The sequence below is a fragment of the Carcharhinus amblyrhynchos genome, chromosome 4 (assembly GCF_965287045.1).
Source record: "Carcharhinus amblyrhynchos chromosome 4, sCarAmb.v2.hapA, whole genome shotgun sequence".
Taxonomy (NCBI): Eukaryota; Metazoa; Chordata; class Chondrichthyes; order Carcharhiniformes; family Carcharhinidae; genus Carcharhinus; species Carcharhinus amblyrhynchos.
The window spans coordinates 18,845,635-18,863,763 of NC_137327.1; the positions used below are offsets into that span (position 1 = coordinate 18,845,635).

The 18,129-nt window shown below is 38.4% G+C and overlaps 1 protein-coding gene across 2 annotated transcripts in view; it reads right to left on the reverse strand.

Moving 5' to 3' along the window:
• Positions 1 to 751: 751 nt before the first annotated feature.
• gan (gigaxonin) overlaps positions 752 to 18,129 on the reverse strand; it is an 80,387-nt gene continuing 63,009 nt past the window's right edge. For both annotated transcript variants that reach the window (XM_080186764.1, XM_080186765.1), the window contains 2 exons: positions 13,786 to 13,895; positions 752 to 13,119 (listed from right to left, as the gene is read on the reverse strand). In XM_080186764.1, the coding sequence (XP_080042890.1) occupies positions 12,923 to 13,119; positions 13,786 to 13,895 (307 nt within the window). In that variant the 3' untranslated portion in view covers positions 752 to 12,922. The remainder of the gene's footprint in view (positions 13,120 to 13,785; positions 13,896 to 18,129) is intronic.

An 18,129-nucleotide genomic window follows, 5' to 3' on the forward strand; every position in this document is an offset into this window, starting at 1 on the left:
TTCAAGGGGTCCCAGGAGAAGGAGGTCACCGGACCTTAAGTGGGGGAGGAGGAGGAGGAGGGGGAGGGGACGTGCCAGATTTCAGAGGGGGCACCCTTTCCCATCTAAGATGCAACTCTTCTTTCCTCAGTCTTCTCCCACAGAAGTTTGATCCTCCTTCCAGCCTAAAAATTAAGATTGGGCAGGAAAACGCCCCCACTTAAGGGCCTCAGTTGGGTTTGGGGCAGGTTTCCCATCCAAGGTCTCGCTCTCCAGTATAAAAATCACTGTGGTTGGTGTGGACAGGGACTAAGGAGGTAATCCCATCCTTTCAATTTCTCACTACACCAATCCACCCCAACGTTGCCTAAAAACCCAGACTGCATCAAGTTCTGGCCTCAATCTTTTCAATACATTGGCTGTTCTGGAACAAAAGTGTTTAGAGCAATTGGCAAGGCACTAGAAGGGCAGCAATGCCTTGGAACCATATCTATTCAGGATTGCTTACAAATTTATTTTGAATGTACCATGCAAAGCCTGTAATCTTGAATGTAGTGTATTTTAAAGATGGTAGTTAACAGTTTCATAGATCTGTGATTTTAGATTTCCACAGTCATGTAATGATATTCCACACCAAACAACTGAAATTCCTTAACTGACTTCCAATTACAATAAATATATACCTCATTTGTGGTCTAAATGTTGTTCTCATTTATACTTAAATAGCAATCAATAGACAAATAATATTAGTATTATTAGATTTAATTTTGACTTTACATTAATTCTTGTTCAAATAAAAGCATTTAGAAACTGCTATGTTTTTGGATACAAAAAACATTCAAATAGCTGCATAGATACATTTTAAATATTGGAAACAGTTAACCGTGAGGATGCTGCATTTGGCTATGGTGGAAGAAAGGCTTCTCTGTTCTCTTTTCAAACGTCAAACCAGAAATCAAATCAAATCACTTGTGGCCTAATAGCGGTAATCTCCCCAAGAAAATACCAGTTCCAGTAGATTGATATTCTTTTCACACCAGTTTACTTCCACCAGTTTTATTAGTGTTGTAGTCATCAGTTACAATAATAGGGCAACTTATGATTAGTTGAAACCTATTTCTGATAAAATAGCTTTTATTTCAAGTTTTAGTACACCCTAATACACAAAGGCAAGCAGATCCAACCATTTGTTTTAACATGACAAGAAAAATCAGATTACGTTTAGTTTAATCACGTGAATAAAAATTCAATTGGTACAAACCAAATGCCAATTGCAGCAATTTCATCAGTTTTTCCTCAGTTCAAAACAGTTTTACATTTATAATCTTCAGAAAAAGACAACTTTCGATACCTTGAAAATGAGCATTTACGTGGTCACCTGAAAAAAAGTGTCATCCTTCACTTGATAAATAGCAACCAAAGTGTGAAAAAATCTCAACTTTGAAACATTCCTTCAATTAAAGCAAGTCCTGCTTCCATCAGATTTACTACAAGAGTAGAGAACATATTTTAATAAGAAAACCAACGTGAATATGGCTTGTTCAAAGGTGGTTATCAGTGAGGAATAATAAATATGGGTAACTGTTGTATCGAGTCATAAATACAAATTTGTATAGTTTGGACATAAAACTGAGCTTCTGGTTCAAAAGCTTAGAACTAGAGATCAAGCAAAGTTCTCTCTCAACACCAACATCTGTACGATCAGCTTTGAAACCGAATTTAAAGAGAAGTTAAGTCTGTTCACTCAACAAATTTTTAAATGGTAATTGAAGAGCAGAAGCACATCAGTTATATAAATAATTTACACATAGATTTGTGATCTATACTGGTATTGGTTGCATATTAGGATTGAAAGTACAGTTTGCAATCAAAATTTAGCCAGATACATTCTTCAAATTGCTGGATAACAAGAAATGCTGCAACGTGTATAATGTAAAGCATTTGTTAACACCAACCAAGAAAAGCATATCATATTCAACTAAGGCAATATGGTAACATTATACATTTAACCTTTTCTGAAATACAATAGTTTAATTCTTGCCCCCAAAGTACATTAAAGTTGAAACTTTATTAATCTCTAGTTTCTTCTGCTTTTTTGTGGGTGGGTACTGAAAAAAATGGTCAAAGTTGCTTTTGAAAGTTATTTTAGTTGAGTTTCTATTTTAAATACACCATCCCTGAGTGAGAAATGGCCTGTTCCCTGGCCTCCACCAATGTCACAGACAGATCTGGCTCAGAGATGACAATTTGCTATGATTTTTCTCTCTTTTTCTCCTTGTGAGTAACACTTGTCCTTCATACCAATAGGATTTGAGAGATGTTTAAGGCAGGGGATGACACAGTAGCGCAAAGTTAGTTCCAAAGAATAGGGATGAGATAGTTGACAACATGCTACTGGTGAACAGGGTGGAGAGAAAAAAAGATATACACAGGAACTCAGGGTCTGATGGCCAAAGGACATGAGCTTGAATCAAAGGCTGAAGGGGGTTACGTAGATTGGGAGTGATGAAGATACGCAGACATTTTAAGTAAGAACACAGATTTTTCATTTGTGACTTCAGCTCTTTGCACATCTTGGGGCAAATTTTACACCCCTGTCAGCCTGGAGAAATCGGAGCAGGCCAGGGGCAGACCATGGACCTCAGGTGGGATTTTCCGGTTTCGGGATGACAATGGCTGGAAAATCCCACCCCTTGTATTTCAAATGCCAGTCAGACAAAGAGACGACCGACAGGATCAGAAGTTCAAACTAGGCCTTACTTCCACTATTAGCATGTTACAAGGCAAAATATTGGGATTTGCTTCAAGCATCGAAGACTGGAGACTATTTAAGGGTGCAGTGACTAATTAATGATACCCTGTCTACCAGAATATGGTGTGTCACACAGAGGGGAAAAGACATTAAAAAATATGACCCCCAGAAAAAAGGCAAAAGGTTCCAAACGTTCTATTGTTTGATTGAACAAAACTAACAATAGCAAATTAGTTTTTAAAGTATTCACCCTCATTTTAAGTCGTGCTGTCAAAATATAACAAAATGTAGTTCTAAATAACACAATGGTCAGCAATGCAAGTTGAGTGCACGGTTGTTTGAATCTCTATTTTTTCATTATTGGTGTCAATCATGAATTAAATAGGGTCCAAAGTCCAGCAGGTCAACCAAGGTCATGGCATATGCCAGTTTCAACATCGTGCCTGATTTTATGTTGAAACATAATTAGGGGCACAATGACTAAACATTGTATTACAGTTAACATTCTAGTTGAAACTTAAGAGGAATGCACTAAAACATATCAGTACAAATGTCATCACCATAAAGATTTGCTTGAACATTGACTGAATTGCTTGAAAAACAGAAAACTATACAGTCTATACAATACCACAAAATAGTAATATTGAACCTCATCTTTTATGTTACAATAAAACTGGTGATCAGAAAAGGGAGGGGGAGCATGCACAATCAATATCAAGACTTCATTTGGACACCTCAACCGGAGTGTACAAGTAAACAACTAGTGATCAATTGACTGCAATACAACAGAGGTTATAAAACGCTAATGGATAAACCATATTTTGTGAGTTACATGCTACATTCGTAATGTTCCTGATTGTCAGAATGTTTATGAATGACAGCCAAAATGAAATCAAGTCACCAGCTACTGCTGAAATGTAAAATAATCCTTGTTACCCTGTTTTTGATGTGAATGAATATTAACGGTTACTTTATTTCAGCTGACCAGTATTGTCGAAGGAAGCAAAAACTATCAAAGTATTTGTGGGCAATTAAATGTTACTACCTGATGGCCAATGCTGGAACAGGTTGTATCTTCACCACATCAAGTTCAACCATTAACAAAACTTAAATCTTCGCATGGTAAAAACATCCAAAAATGTGTCACTTTTATCATTTTGACAGAATTAATGGAATTATATTACACAACTCAAAGAATGGTCATTGGTGAATGGAGTAGATACTTTGACAGGCTACCTAATTTAGACTGGCTACAAAAAATTTCTACCTAGCCCTGCATATAGTGATTTATTTCAATTGTTCAATAGAACAATTCAATAGAAGTGAAAGTTCTTCCACAAATTCTTGGCATCATTTGAACTAGAATTAACACCTCACACTTCTGCAAGAATACTAGCTGGCTGCTGATATTTTGGGAATTTAATGGTCTAGCGCTGAACAAGATGGTCCATTATAATCACAAGCAGCTTCACTTAATAAACAGCGGTTTAGATATTGGATTTTGTTTATTCGATGCTGATTAACTCTTAATATTGAGCAGAATTACTTCCTAAAAATCCACTCTGGATTAAATTCTGGTAATCTTAAATTGATTACATCACACATTTAACATCAAGTGAAGATAGCATCACAGATCAAAACAAGAGTTGATGGTGATAATACCAGTCACTCAAAGAAAACACCACCTTTCACATGGCAACAACATGTCAGATCATTTTATATTTTAGCTTTAAATGTAAAGCTGTATCTAGTATAAAACATTATTCATGTATGGAAATCATTGTAATGTGCAAAATCTGAACTGATTCACAGGAGTTGTTCTGTTGCTAAATGGATTTTAAGGCAACCTGGATTTCCTTTTCCTTCATTTACTCCTTTTGTTAACGCCATACTTCCAACATTACAATATTTCATATTTAGGCTCACATGGTTGACTGCTACGAAAGGGATATGAGTTTATTTACTCATTGCCCCAGAAAGTCAAGCCACCTTAACTGAGCATAGAGTTAGTTCTGAAACCGCTTGATACGGAAACACAAATCGTTGATAATACAAGATGAGTCCCATAAACCACTCTACTAGTATTAGCATACCATAACTGAAGAAACATTGTGAATTGATATACTGAGCAAAAATAAAGTCTTGGCACGTGCAATATAATGCATTTATGTTTTTCTTTTAAAAAGCCACTGTTCATCGATAGTGCTTTCTTATATTCAGAAGCTCACTTTTTCATCACTACTTTTGACTCCTTTTAAATGAAGTATAGTAATTAGCAATATCAGAGAGGCTACATTAATTTATATCACACATGAGTACTTACAATAGTTGGCCCACTCTGCCATTTTTTACAGCTTCATTGTAACACATTGTGTTACCAACGATTTATAGATTTGTTAAAAATTTGTACTCTCAGCTTTAGCAAAATATTAGCCCTCTTCATAAAACTCTTATCATTTATAATAATATTTAGACAAGTACTATATCCATTCGACACGTCAGACCAACTTCTAATAAACACTTAAAATTAGTGTGCTGTTCTGTTCCATATTGAATTTTAGTTTTGTTTTAAATAAGTCAGCAGCACAACCACCATGTTATACTAAAAAGTAATTGTAACATTCAGAAAGTTAACTACTAGCACATCAGAAATACAAAAGGAAAGCATTATCACCATCACTTTTCAAACTCATCACTGGTCATCTGCGCACAATGAGACTGGCATTCTCCGCCCTGTGCAGAAAGTTAATCTTTAAACGCAGGAACTGCAGTGCAGATACATGCATAGATCAAAAGTACAAAAGTTATTCTACAGCTCAACCACTAGTTGTGTTGTTGTACAATGGATTCAAATCTAAGTATTTCAAGTATAGAATAAGGTTGACGAAAAACCAAAGATGAAATTGTGCTTCAATTCACAAACGTAGCTGGGGAATGACAATAAAAATATCGTCAGGCAAAAGGCGATATTGGAATTGGTTGCAGAGTCAACAGAAGGTGCTCCTCATCATTGCCTAGCTTTTAACTTCAGGTGATACACTTTCCACTGACGGTTTCAACAATCTATTATTTTTGCATTCTTAATAGCTGGCTCAACAACACTGACAGAGGCTTGAGATAAGTTGCTTGTTTTAGCTGAGGTGATAGAGGATGGGATGTAGGAATCAGCAATTGATACATGGAAGAAGAACTGTTTAACAAAAGGACAGGGAAATTTGGAAATCAAAGATTAGCTATGTCATAAGAAGCAAATGAGTATAATCTAAAAAAAAATCCATTAAAAAAAAAATCAATATTCTTGTTCAAGGCATTTGTTTTATTTTTGCCCAAAGTGAAGTGCAATTCTCACTATGTCCCAAATTTTATATACATCGCAAAGGGAAAGTTCATGCTGTTGCGTCAATGATTTTGGTGAAATGTTGCGAATAATGTATTTCCGGAAGCAGATGTTATATTTGGTTCACTCAGAAGATTGCATGGCCTTTGGCTGGGATAATTTTTAAAAGAAAAATTGGGACACGAAATGCATCACAAATCAATAGATAAACAGAACTAGATTTTCCTGTTCCATCATTATACTAACTGAAAGCATAAAGCAATTGAAAGGTGTTATACTACTGTCTTGGGAAAGTTTGGAAGTTATTCCTTCCAAAGTACTAATGACAGAAGTTGGATATTCTGATGGAGTTAATAGTATACTGATTTAAATTTGGTGCAGATGGCAATGTTACGTTAAAGTACATCTGATAAGCTACTTATCAGATGTAGCTGATATGGAGAAATGCAAAATGACTTGAGTTGACAAAGTGGAAAATGCGCAGTTCAGTGGCCAGCACCAGAGATTAAATTCTGCTATGATTTTGTGCAAGTTTTAAGAGATCTAACCATAGACAAGTTGCACAAACTCTAGATTTCAGATCAGTCAGATCGGATGAAAGACAAGAGGCACAATCTTACCAACTGTTCAGGCCATGCTCCCGCTGCAGTCAAAGAATTTGGCACCTAGCTAAATCTCTGTTCACTGAGGGGGAGGGAAAATCCTGTCGGTGTGAACGGCCATAACATTTACAAATGGGCACACATGACAACGCAGGAAACCCATTTCAGTTGACGTTAGTCATTGCTAAAAAAGGCTAATTATCAAAATATCTAAGAGTTTCAATGAACTGTAACTAAAACCTATTCATAAGGTCCACCAAAAGAAAATCATAAACTAAAGCAGCGAAGGTCAAGTTGTTGGTAAAGGTTATCTACTGTGCCCACAACAGAGTCCAACATTTTATAAACTATGGAAGCTATTTTTACTAATGTATGAGAAGTTGGGAACTTTTATGTCTCCTGTGGTTTTGGAGTCAACTTATTACTCCTCTGTTATGACAATCTTTTTGAGATTATTGTGGCCATTCAACAGAATGTGGGGGTGCAAACAATAAGGCCCAATTGTATCATCCTAGAAGATAATGTCCCATTATTAGACTTGGGTGGCACATTATTAGGGGCGGCTTTAGTTTATGATGTCCTCTCAAGCTAGATGCGTATCAAGTTTTATAAGTTGCTCCAGCCCAATATTTTGTCTATTTATTATGAGATGCACTTTTACATGCAGCAAAATTGAAATTTTACTGTAAGGTATCCTCTTCCAAGCATCTGGTACTTTTGCCTCTGATTTGTTTAGAAATCAGTTGCTATATTAAGTTAAATATCTGAACTTGAGACCAGGCAAAGAGTGGAATCAGGCTTGGAATTTGCAAACAGTTTGTAGACCGATAACACATGGAATTAAACATTGACATGATACATTAGCTGTCTTCAGTTCAGCAATCCAAGCCACCTTTAGTGGTTAGCACTGCTGCCTCATAGCACTAGGGACCCGGGTTCAATTCCTGCCTCAGGTGATTGTGTGGAGTTTGTATGTTTTCCCAGTGTCTGCATGGGTTTCCTCCAGGTGCTTCGGCTTCATAGAATCCTTACAATGCAGGAGGCGGCCAGTTGGCCCATCAAGTCTGCACCAACCTGAATCTCACCCAGGCCCTATTCCCATAACCCCACATATTTACCCTGTTAATCTCCCTGACACTAGGGTCAATTTAGCACAGCCAGTCAACCTAACTGCACATCTTTGGACTGAGAGAGGAAACTGGAGCACCCGGAGGAAACCCACACTCCAAAGATGTGTGGGGTTAGGTGGATTGACCATGGTAAATTGCCTCTTAATGTCAGGGGGATTAGCAGGGTAAATACGTGAGATTACAGGAATAGGGCCTGGGTGGGATTGTTGTCAGTTAAGACTCCGTGGGCTGAAAGAATCCCTACAGTGCTGAGGGAGTACAATGATTCAATGACATTAATGCATAGTTTTCATAATACATAATATAGAGATCAATGAAAACATTGTAAAACTTAATTAAATTGCATCCAGTATGATCTAAAGTTTGCATAGGTGAAAGGAGAGAAAAGGATAAACTTTATTTTTAAAAAAGCACAAATGGGTTTGAATGTACTGTATTAAATGATTGGAACAAGTGCAAAAAACCCTTAAATAATTAAAAATTTCATAATTTGGCATTTCTGCAGGAATATCTTGGGACAATTTCACAGATTTTATAAAGAATATCAGAAAATAATTGGCTGGCATTCCAACTTTTTCAAGTTTGTAAATAGCCAAAAGCTCGTGGAAATAAATGAATTTAGTGCCAGTTATTGATGTCATATAAGTATTTAGAAAAATATTACAAAATACATTTTCTATGAATTATTTGATGACATCATATTCTCAAATTGGGTAAAACAGCTTTACCTGTTTACACGGAGTTTGTTAGCTTAAAGTAACATTAACAATACCAATATACTTTTGGAGGGTGAAGGAAGGGATTGAAGATTTTCAGTAAATTTTCCATGCTTGCAAAATTCCAAGCAGAGGCTGGAATTTTCCAGCTGTTCAGGCTGGCTGGATCTTCTGTCCTGCCAATGGCGCAGCCCCGCCCCTGGTTTCCTGGTGACATTCAATAGGAAATCTCATGACAATGGCGGGACCAGACGATCCTGCCACCGACCAATGGCGGGCCACCTCCATCACTGTGAAACACTGAGCTGGTTGTGCAGAGAATCCTGCCCATAATATCTAACCTTAAGATGTGATTCTGCGATTGGAGAGCACTTGCCGAACAGTCCCAAGTGTGCCAAGGATGACGCCAACAACTAAATTAAGATCATCAGTCTAGTTGACAATATGCTCGCTTGAAGCTGTATGCATTCACGGGCAGGGACTAGTCTTGTACAAGCAGAAAACAGAGTTATTGTGCCTCTTTTGAATTAACCAAAAGCAATAGTTCCCTGGTACTTTTCCCATGGCAACACCTCAACCAGAGTTGACTTGCCAATCAGTCGGCACTCTTTTCTCATGCAGTATAAATCGTTGCTCCTTTTGAATTCTGACATTCCTGATGAGTGCAAGATGCAAATCAGCAATACTCAAGTTCTGTAGTACCAAATCAGTATAAATCTGATGATTGCGAAACGCTACAGGATGGACAAATGCTCATGTTTTGCAACATTGACTTGTTACTTTGAGAGGTCCTTAATGTAAATGTAAATTACTGGCTAACTGCAAAAAGTTGAACCAACAGAGTGGACAGTTGTACATAATGCAGTCGTATATAAGCAGCAACACAAGAATTAGACAATTCTAATGCAAATCTTTGCTACTGAAATATACTGCAGAACTTCGCAAAACTTCCACATCCATTTAAAATGGAAACCTCTCCTTTAACTGGGCAACATTAATTAAAAATAAAACGCTGCGGCAGAATAAACACGTGCATTCACCTCCTCTTGTTTTCCTTCAATAACTTAACGTATTTAAACTACAAAGAAGTCAAAATGGTTAAAAAATATTGGGTAAACTATATAATACCCAGAAGTATGTGGATGTTTTATGTAACACCGTTCCATCATGCTGCATTGATTTGCATCCCAAGATAGGCATTTGAGTGTTAACTTAGACAATTAATTGCTGGAGAAAAAGTAAGTGTCCTTAAATAATGACAGCATAGTGCTGACATTTTTGTGGTACTTCACCACAAAATTAGTCTGGTTTCAATGTAAAATTGATGTTTGATGTGTTAATGTTTAACTGCCATGTCAATAAACACCTTCAGAACACAGCAAAAAGTCTAATTAGACTCTGAATTTGTCTTTTAGTTCTCCCCCTTCCTAAAGGTAGTGATTCATATTGAAGAATAGTTAGAAGGTGCTGGTTACCCTTTCATGCCTCAATTACTCAAGGCTGCACAATGGTAAAACAGCGAACTATTTCACCATGGACAGCGCCAGAGGTGTGCCTGATTCTTGCAAGAATGTAATCCAGAAGTACACTAGAGTTTAATCATAGTGCTGGAAAGCAAGGCAGTGTCTTTACCCTTGTGTCCCAGGCACTCTAAAGCCAAATGCAATCAGGCCTACATGCCTCAACACCCACACAGAGATTAATGGACGAGCTCGAGATCCAACTGAATTGACTGCACTAATTCAACTGAGGCATTCAAACAACAAACTGCCATCATTTGCTTCTGCATTTGATCGGATCACCCAAGCCATTGCCAAATCACTGCTTTCCACCATATGGAGGACAGTGATCCCACGAGGTCTTATGTGAACACCAGTGACTCAAAAGAAACCACGGAAACAATAACTTTTATTCCATATGAATACAAGTACACACTGGGCAGCTCTCACTGTAATGTAGTGCACAGATACAGCGCAATGTTTAGCTATACAGACCTGAAACAGACCAAATTCAATTCTGGATCTATGCTAACTTAGCCCAACTCAGCTGGGGAAGCAAATAAAGACACTACAATTGCTCCCCACTTTGTTCCCCATTCCCAGGAGATAAAGGAAGTTAAACTCAGTAAGAGTTGTTTGTTTTAATAATTTTCCAATGACACACTGTGTGCAAGGACACATACATGTGTGTATAGAATGTGAACATGGCAGGCTTGCATTTAATGCTTTGTATGATCAATTAAGCTGCTGGTACTCACCTGGTTCAGTTCTCACAAATCGGAATTTAATATTTCAATTTCTATCTTACCCAAGGTACCAGAGGCTACAAGAGACCACAGAACTATAATCACAGCACAAGCCACCATATTCAGAACAGAGGCAACAGATGAGGAAAAAATTCAAAAACACTAAATATCTGGAAACTACAATGGAGCTTGTGGGTTTAATATGAATGAATCACATCTGAAACTATCAAATGCCCTATCAGTCACTCTTTGAGGATACATGATGAATGCAAATGAATATCCTGATAGCATGTTCCAAACAAAAAGGACACGCTGAATGTAATTCTATGCAAGTAAACCCAACTTGCAGTCTGTTAATGCAAATGATAGAACATTCAAACAGCAGCTGTTAGGTACTTGAGCTCACCGCTCTATTACGGTTTGTAATGTACCACGACAATTCTATTTGTAGACACTCCCATGAAATCTGACAGACCTGAACACTGATGAAGCACAGAAGATATACACTAAGTTCAACAGCACAACTTCATCACAAGTGGGATAGCCAATTAACCCACAAGTGAGTTACTATCAGCACCATGAGTGTAACAACCTGTATTTATACAGTGCTTTTTACATTCAGAAAGCTATGAGTTTATTTGACAAGAAAGAGGAAAGGAATATGCTGGAAACAAATGAAGGTGGTAGGATGGGGAACTGGCCACGAGAGTGAAGAAAAGAATTTTGACCAGGTTTTTGAAAGCAGAAATAAAAGAGACAACAAGACAGAGGGGCATGGATAGATCATTTTAGAGGGCAGGTTTAGATCCTGTAGCTCAATACCTACTTTGCTTAAAATATGCCGTAAACAGCTAAGTAAGACGGTATAAGTTTTCTGTACAAACTACATTAATACGCTGGCAGAGGAGTCTCTATTAAAATGCAGGTTTAGCACTAATGTGTCGGTTCATCATTTGTAGTTTCATGTCAAATAACATTTTATGGAAGTAACAAGTGCAACCATCTGTGGTATTAAACATTACATGTAATTGTTGAAAAAAAAACTTTTTTGTTGAACATTTTTATTGTGAAGTCATCAGGACAATCTGCAAGAATGCCAGGGAAACCCTAGGATTTCCCCTGATATTGGTATTCTTGCAAACTATCCTGAGTGCAAGGCAAAAATCTTCAACAAAAAGTCTCCTTTTACAGCAACATTCAAGTTGTGCACTACCAATTAACTATTACATGTAATGTTATTTAACAGAAGGTCATAAAGAGCAATAACCTTGTTTATGTAACAAATGCAACTTCAGGATAAAGTATGAAACTTTACAGCAGAGATGTAACATTCTCCAACAGATTCTGAAATTATTTTGAACTTGCCACCTATTGAACTTGAATATTACGTTGAAACCTAGGTGCAAGTCAGTAACTTAACTCATGTAATTCTAACAGTAACAACCTTATCCAGCTCTGTGATGCAGCCACTCTTAAGACTCTTCAATATTACAGCTATCCTCTCCCAGATATAAAGTGGTGAAATCTAGGTGTTCTGTAACCATGTCTATTGTCCAACATTTCCATCACCAGTGTGTCCTATGGTCCATAAAAGCTGGACATAAAATATAGCCACTTTTCACTGCTGGTTTTTTGAAGTGGAATTTTCTTTTTGCTTTACAAGCCTGAGCTTTAAAAGTTAAGTTAATAATTAATGCAACATTTTGTGTTAGAACTATTGTTTAGTGAAAAAATAAAACTTACTTTACAGTTTACATTAGTACTTTTACATGAGAACAGAATTCATTGTCACTGGGATAGTAACTATCTCCAGAATTCCACATCAGCTTTGCTTTTTCCAATCCTTTTCCGATTTGTACCATTAAATATCAATTTCAGGTTGCTCTATATTAGGAAGCTGAAGATTTGGTTTTACTACCCGTTAATGTCTTGCAATTTTAATTCTACAATTAGAAATACTGTAACAGAGCCTTCAGAAAATAAGGAAAAAAAGTACAACCGCCCTGGTTCACATTAAAGTGTGTGCGATAATGCATTGCCCTTGCAGGATACGTTATTAACCGTTACCAAGCTGTAACGAAGATATCAGGCTTTGCAAAATTATCCATTATGTGATATATAATGTTTTATTCCTAACTGGAATCACCACTGACCATTTGCCTTATGGTCCATTTGGCCCTACAGAGGGAATACGTATGCGAAAAAGACCTTGTTGTAACTGTAGCCTGAAAAGCTTGCAATTTGCAATACGCAGAGCTGCGCAACCGGTTCGTCGGAGGTCTGAGGGGAGTAATGGCTTGGTGTGATGCCAGGTTCCTGTACTTCTGCGAAATTCTCTGACAAAGTCATACTGTGTGCCTAGAAGTAATGAAGGAAAGACGTCAAGCACTGCTTTTTCAAGCACCACCGGAAGAGGCTTCATGGTGAAGCAAATGTTCTCCAAAAATAACTATAGTTGAAATCCATTTAAACAAATACAGAAATTTCTGCCACTTAAAACATCAGAGAGAACATTTACAACTGAAGCTCGTGGTAAGAATGTGACAGATGATCAGTCTTCATAAAATATTCTGCTGGACAAATCTTTGCTTTCCAAGCTCATTATTTAAAAATGGCCTTTATCTACTGCCAAGTGTATTTGACAGTAATATTAAAATATAAAGCCAAAAATTTAATTTGTAGATTAATTAAGCAAAAATTACTTTCAAATATGCAATTTTCATCAACCCATTCCACTGGCTGCTGGGCAGTGGACAAAAGTGACAGGAAGGTTTTTCTTTAATTCTTTAATCCAGAAACTTCTGTTCAGCAGTCGTCCAATAGCTGATTTGATTTATTATCACCTGTATTAGCATACAGTGAAAAGTATTGTCTCTTGTGCGCTATACAGGCAGCTTGGTTAAGATTTACAATATATGGAACAAAATCCCACCACTTTGCAATATAGGAACTTGCTATACCAACATAATACTCTGGCTTTTGAAAAATAAGGTGAATCCAAGCTTTTAACTACCAGACACTCACCTGTGTCCAAATCTCCAATAACGTAAATGCTGGCACCAATCGGCACAGCGCCATATACAAAAGAGGAACTTGTTGGGATGCAAAGCGACTGATCATTCAAATATATCCATCTGCAAAACAACGTTATGCATTAATGACACCAAAAAGTGTGATTAGGACTGCAAGCTGATGCATTGGCCAATTTTGAATTCTAGATATTATGAAAAAGGATCAATGTAACAGTTTTAAAATGGTCTTTGACTATAGTGAAGCTTCAATAGCAAAAGTAATTACTGTAAATTCAACCAGTTGAATAATATTCAATGTTCTTTTTCTACAAGGGGTTCAATAATTTCAGTTCACAGCAATTAATAAACATCAGAAAATCTACAACAATTTATAAAAAAGCATAAGAAATGGGAGCAGGTTTAGGCCATTTAGCTTTTTAAGTCTGCTCCTCCATTTAACGGAGGCTTTTCTACCTGAGTTCCACTATCTCAGAACATGCCCATAATTCACATAATATTTAAGTATCTATCAATCTCATCCTGAATATATGCAATGACTGAGTATTTACATTCACAGATTATTTATAGTATTATTTTTAGCAGCATATATTGGGTGAATTAGTTATGGCTAGCTGCATCTGCAAATTGCAGAAAATATACAACCAGAACATCAAAAAGATCTGAGTGAATAACGTGTGACCACTGGATAGTGCAGTGGCACAGTGGTTAGCACTGCTGCCTCACAGCGTCAGGGACACAGGCTGGATTCCCAGCTTGGGTCACTGTGCAGAGTTTGCACATTCTCCCTGTATCTGTGTGGATTTCCTCCCAGGTATTCCAGTTTTCTCCTTCAGTCTGAAAGACGTGCTGGTTAGGTGCATTGGCCATGCTAGGGAGAATTTAGCATGAGATACAATGAAGTTACTTTTTGTTGAACCAGGTTTGATCCTCCAACTCAGTAGAAATCATAAAGTGGGGATATGCCAAGGTATGAAGTTACAGATCTTGGTTATGTACAATTATGTTGTTGCTGCTGGCCCGCAGTGCCTCACGGATGGCCAATTTTGAGTTGCTCGGTCTGTTTGAAGTCTATTCCATTTAGCACAAGATGGAGAATATCCTCAATGTGAATACAGGCCTTCGGCTCCACAAGAACTGTGTAGTTGTCACTCCTACTGATATTGCCATGGACAGATGCATCTGTGACAGACAGATTAACAAGGACAAGGTTGTGTATTTTTCCCTTTTGTTGGTTCCTTCAAGTCCCAGTCTAGCAGTTTTGGCCTTCAGGACTCGGCCAGTAGTGATGCTATGTGCCACTCCAGGTGAAGAACATTGCCCAAGCCCAGAGTAGATTCTATGCTCTTGCCACCCTTAGTGCTTCCTCCAAGTGATGTTCAATATGGTGTAGTACTGATTCATCAGCTGAGGGAGAACAGTGGGATGGTAGCAAGCAGGGGGCTTCCTGCCGATGTTTGGCCATGAGACTTAAAAGGAGTGCAGAGTTGATGTTGAGGACTGCCAGGGTTATTCCTTCCTGACTGCATACCACAATGCCACCACCTCTGGTGGGTTTGTCTTGTTGGTGTGGCGTCTGGACTGCTGGATTACTAGTCCACTAATAAAGTTAATTTATATTTTGTTAGTGTCACAAGTACGCTTACATTAACACTGCAGTGAAGTTACTGTGAAAATCCCCTAGGTTGCACAACAGTCTAACTTGTGTCACGTCACCTGTATCAGCACTGTGGCAAATTTCAGCTCCAGATGTTTGCAATTCCTCTATTCATGCAGGGAATGTCATTTTGAATCCAGTCTGTCCAACTACATAAAACATAGCTACAATGAATAAAATGTTAATCTCCTTTGTTCTAAAAATCTGGGGATAGGTATTGCACTGCATTAAAAAGACAATTAGAGATAAGGGCAAAATCATTGACTCTATTGTAGCACAAATGCACATACAAATATAGCAACTGATCATATTTCAACGATTGGTTTAAGGCTAAAAAGTGAGAACAGTAAAAGATTACATTTTAAAAGGGATCAGTAAAGTTGGTAAATGGGTTGTTTACTCATTTGCCTATTTAGTGATTATTAAATCTGCCCAGTAGTTTATAATCTCAGTTGTAGCCTGATGTGGGTTATATCCTTTCACAATCCGACAGTACTTAACACATTCAAACAAACTGGAGTGTAGTATGTTCTCTGTTCAACTCCTGGACTTTACTACACTTACTTCAATATTTTTGCATATGTATTCATGATTAGGACAAAGTCATAAGGGGAAATGATCAAGAAGTCTGCAGCCACAAAAATTGGCCACATGGTTGATTATAGTGGTCCTCTGCACAGACTGTAGAAAGTTATCCATAAACTCTACAAACACATTTCTCTAGGAAAAAGTTATAGAAATGGACCCCAAGAGCATAATCTCAGTTACCAACCAACTGGTCAGGTGGGGGGAAAAATGGCAAATGGAATTAGAACATAGAACAGTACAGGCCCTTCGGTCCTTGATGTTGTGCCGAGTTATGTCCAAACCCAAAATCAAGTTATCCCTCTCCCTATAATTCTGATGTGCTCTATTTGCCTATCCAATAACTGCTTGAAAGTTCCTAAAGTGTCCGATTCCACTATTACAGCAGGCAGTGCATTCCACACCCCAACCACAGTCTGCATAAAGAATCTACCTCGGACATCCCTCCTAAATCTCCCACCATGAACTTTATAGTTAGGCCCCCTAGTAACAGCTACATCCACCCGAGGAAATAGTCTCTGAACGTCCACTCTAATTATCCCCCTTATTATCTTGTAAACCTCTATTCAGTCACCTGTCATCCTCCTCTGCTCTAAAGAGAAAAGCCCCAGCTCCCTCAACCTTTCCTCGTAAGACCTACCCTCCAACCCAGGCAGCATCCTGGCAAATCTCCTCTACATCCTCTCCAATGCTTCCACATCCTTCTTATAGTGAGGTGACCAGAACGGTACACAATATTGTGGTCTCACCAAGGTCCTTACTGTTGCAGCATAACCCCACAACTCAAACTCAAAACCCCTGTTAACAAACGTTAACACATTATAAGCCTTCTTCATGGCTCTATCCATTTGAGCGGTAACCTTCAGAGAAGTGAAGATCTTGTGGATATGAACCCTCTGTTCTTTCACATTCCTCAGAACCCTGCCGCCAACCTATAATCCACATTCAAATTTGTCCTACCGAAATGAGTCACCTCGCACTTATTGGGGTTAAACTCCATCAGCCACTTTTCAGCTCAGCTCTGCATCCTATCAATGTCTCTGCAGCCTACAATAGCCCTCCACCGCATCCACTACTCTACCACTACTTAGTGTCATCAGCAAATTTACTAACGCAACCTTCAGCCCCCTCTTCCAAGTCATTGATAAAAATCACAGGGGACCCAACACTGATCCCTGTGGTACACTGCTGGTAACTGGCCTCTAGTCTGAAAATTTTCCCTCCACCAGCACCCTCTGTCTTCGATGAGATAGCCAGTTACTTACCCAATCGGCCAAATTTCCTTCTATCCCACACTTCCTTACTTTCTTCATGAGCCTACCATGGGGAACCTTATCAAACGCCTTACTAAAATCCATGTATACAATATCAACTGCTCTACTTTCATCTACACACTTAGTTACCTCCTCAAAGAATTCAATCAAATTTCTGAGGCAAGATTTACCCGTCATGAATCTGTGCTGACTATTCCAGATTAAGCTGCATCTTTCCAAATGGTCATAAATCCTATCCCTCAGGACTTTTCCATTAAATTATCAACCACCGAAGTAAGACTACTGGCTTATAATTACGAGGGTCATTCATATTTCCTTTCTTGAAGAGAGGAACAACATTTGCCACTCTCCAGTCCTCTGACACAATCCCCGTGGACAGTGAGGACCCAAAGATCAAAACTAAAGGCTCCACAATCTCATCCCTTGCCTCCCAAAGTATCCTAGGATGTATCCCATCTGACCCAGGGGACAGTATGATCTGGAGGAGGGAACCGAGTGTATGGTGTCGAAATTTGCTGATGACACCAAGATTGGTGGAACGGCAAACTGTGCGGAGGGTGTGGAAAGTCTGCAGAAGGATCTAGATAGGCTGCGCGCATGGGCCAGGAACTGGCAAATGGAATTTAATGTTGGTAAGTGCGAAGTTGTCCACTTTGGTAGGAATAGTAGTAGGAAGGACTATTACTTACATGGCGAAAAACTGCAGCATGCAATGGTGCAGAGGGACCTCGGGGTCCTTGTGCATGAGTCGCAAAAACCCAGCCTGCAGGTGCAGCAGGTGGTCAGGAAGGCGAATGGGATGCTGGCCTTCATAGCGAGGGGG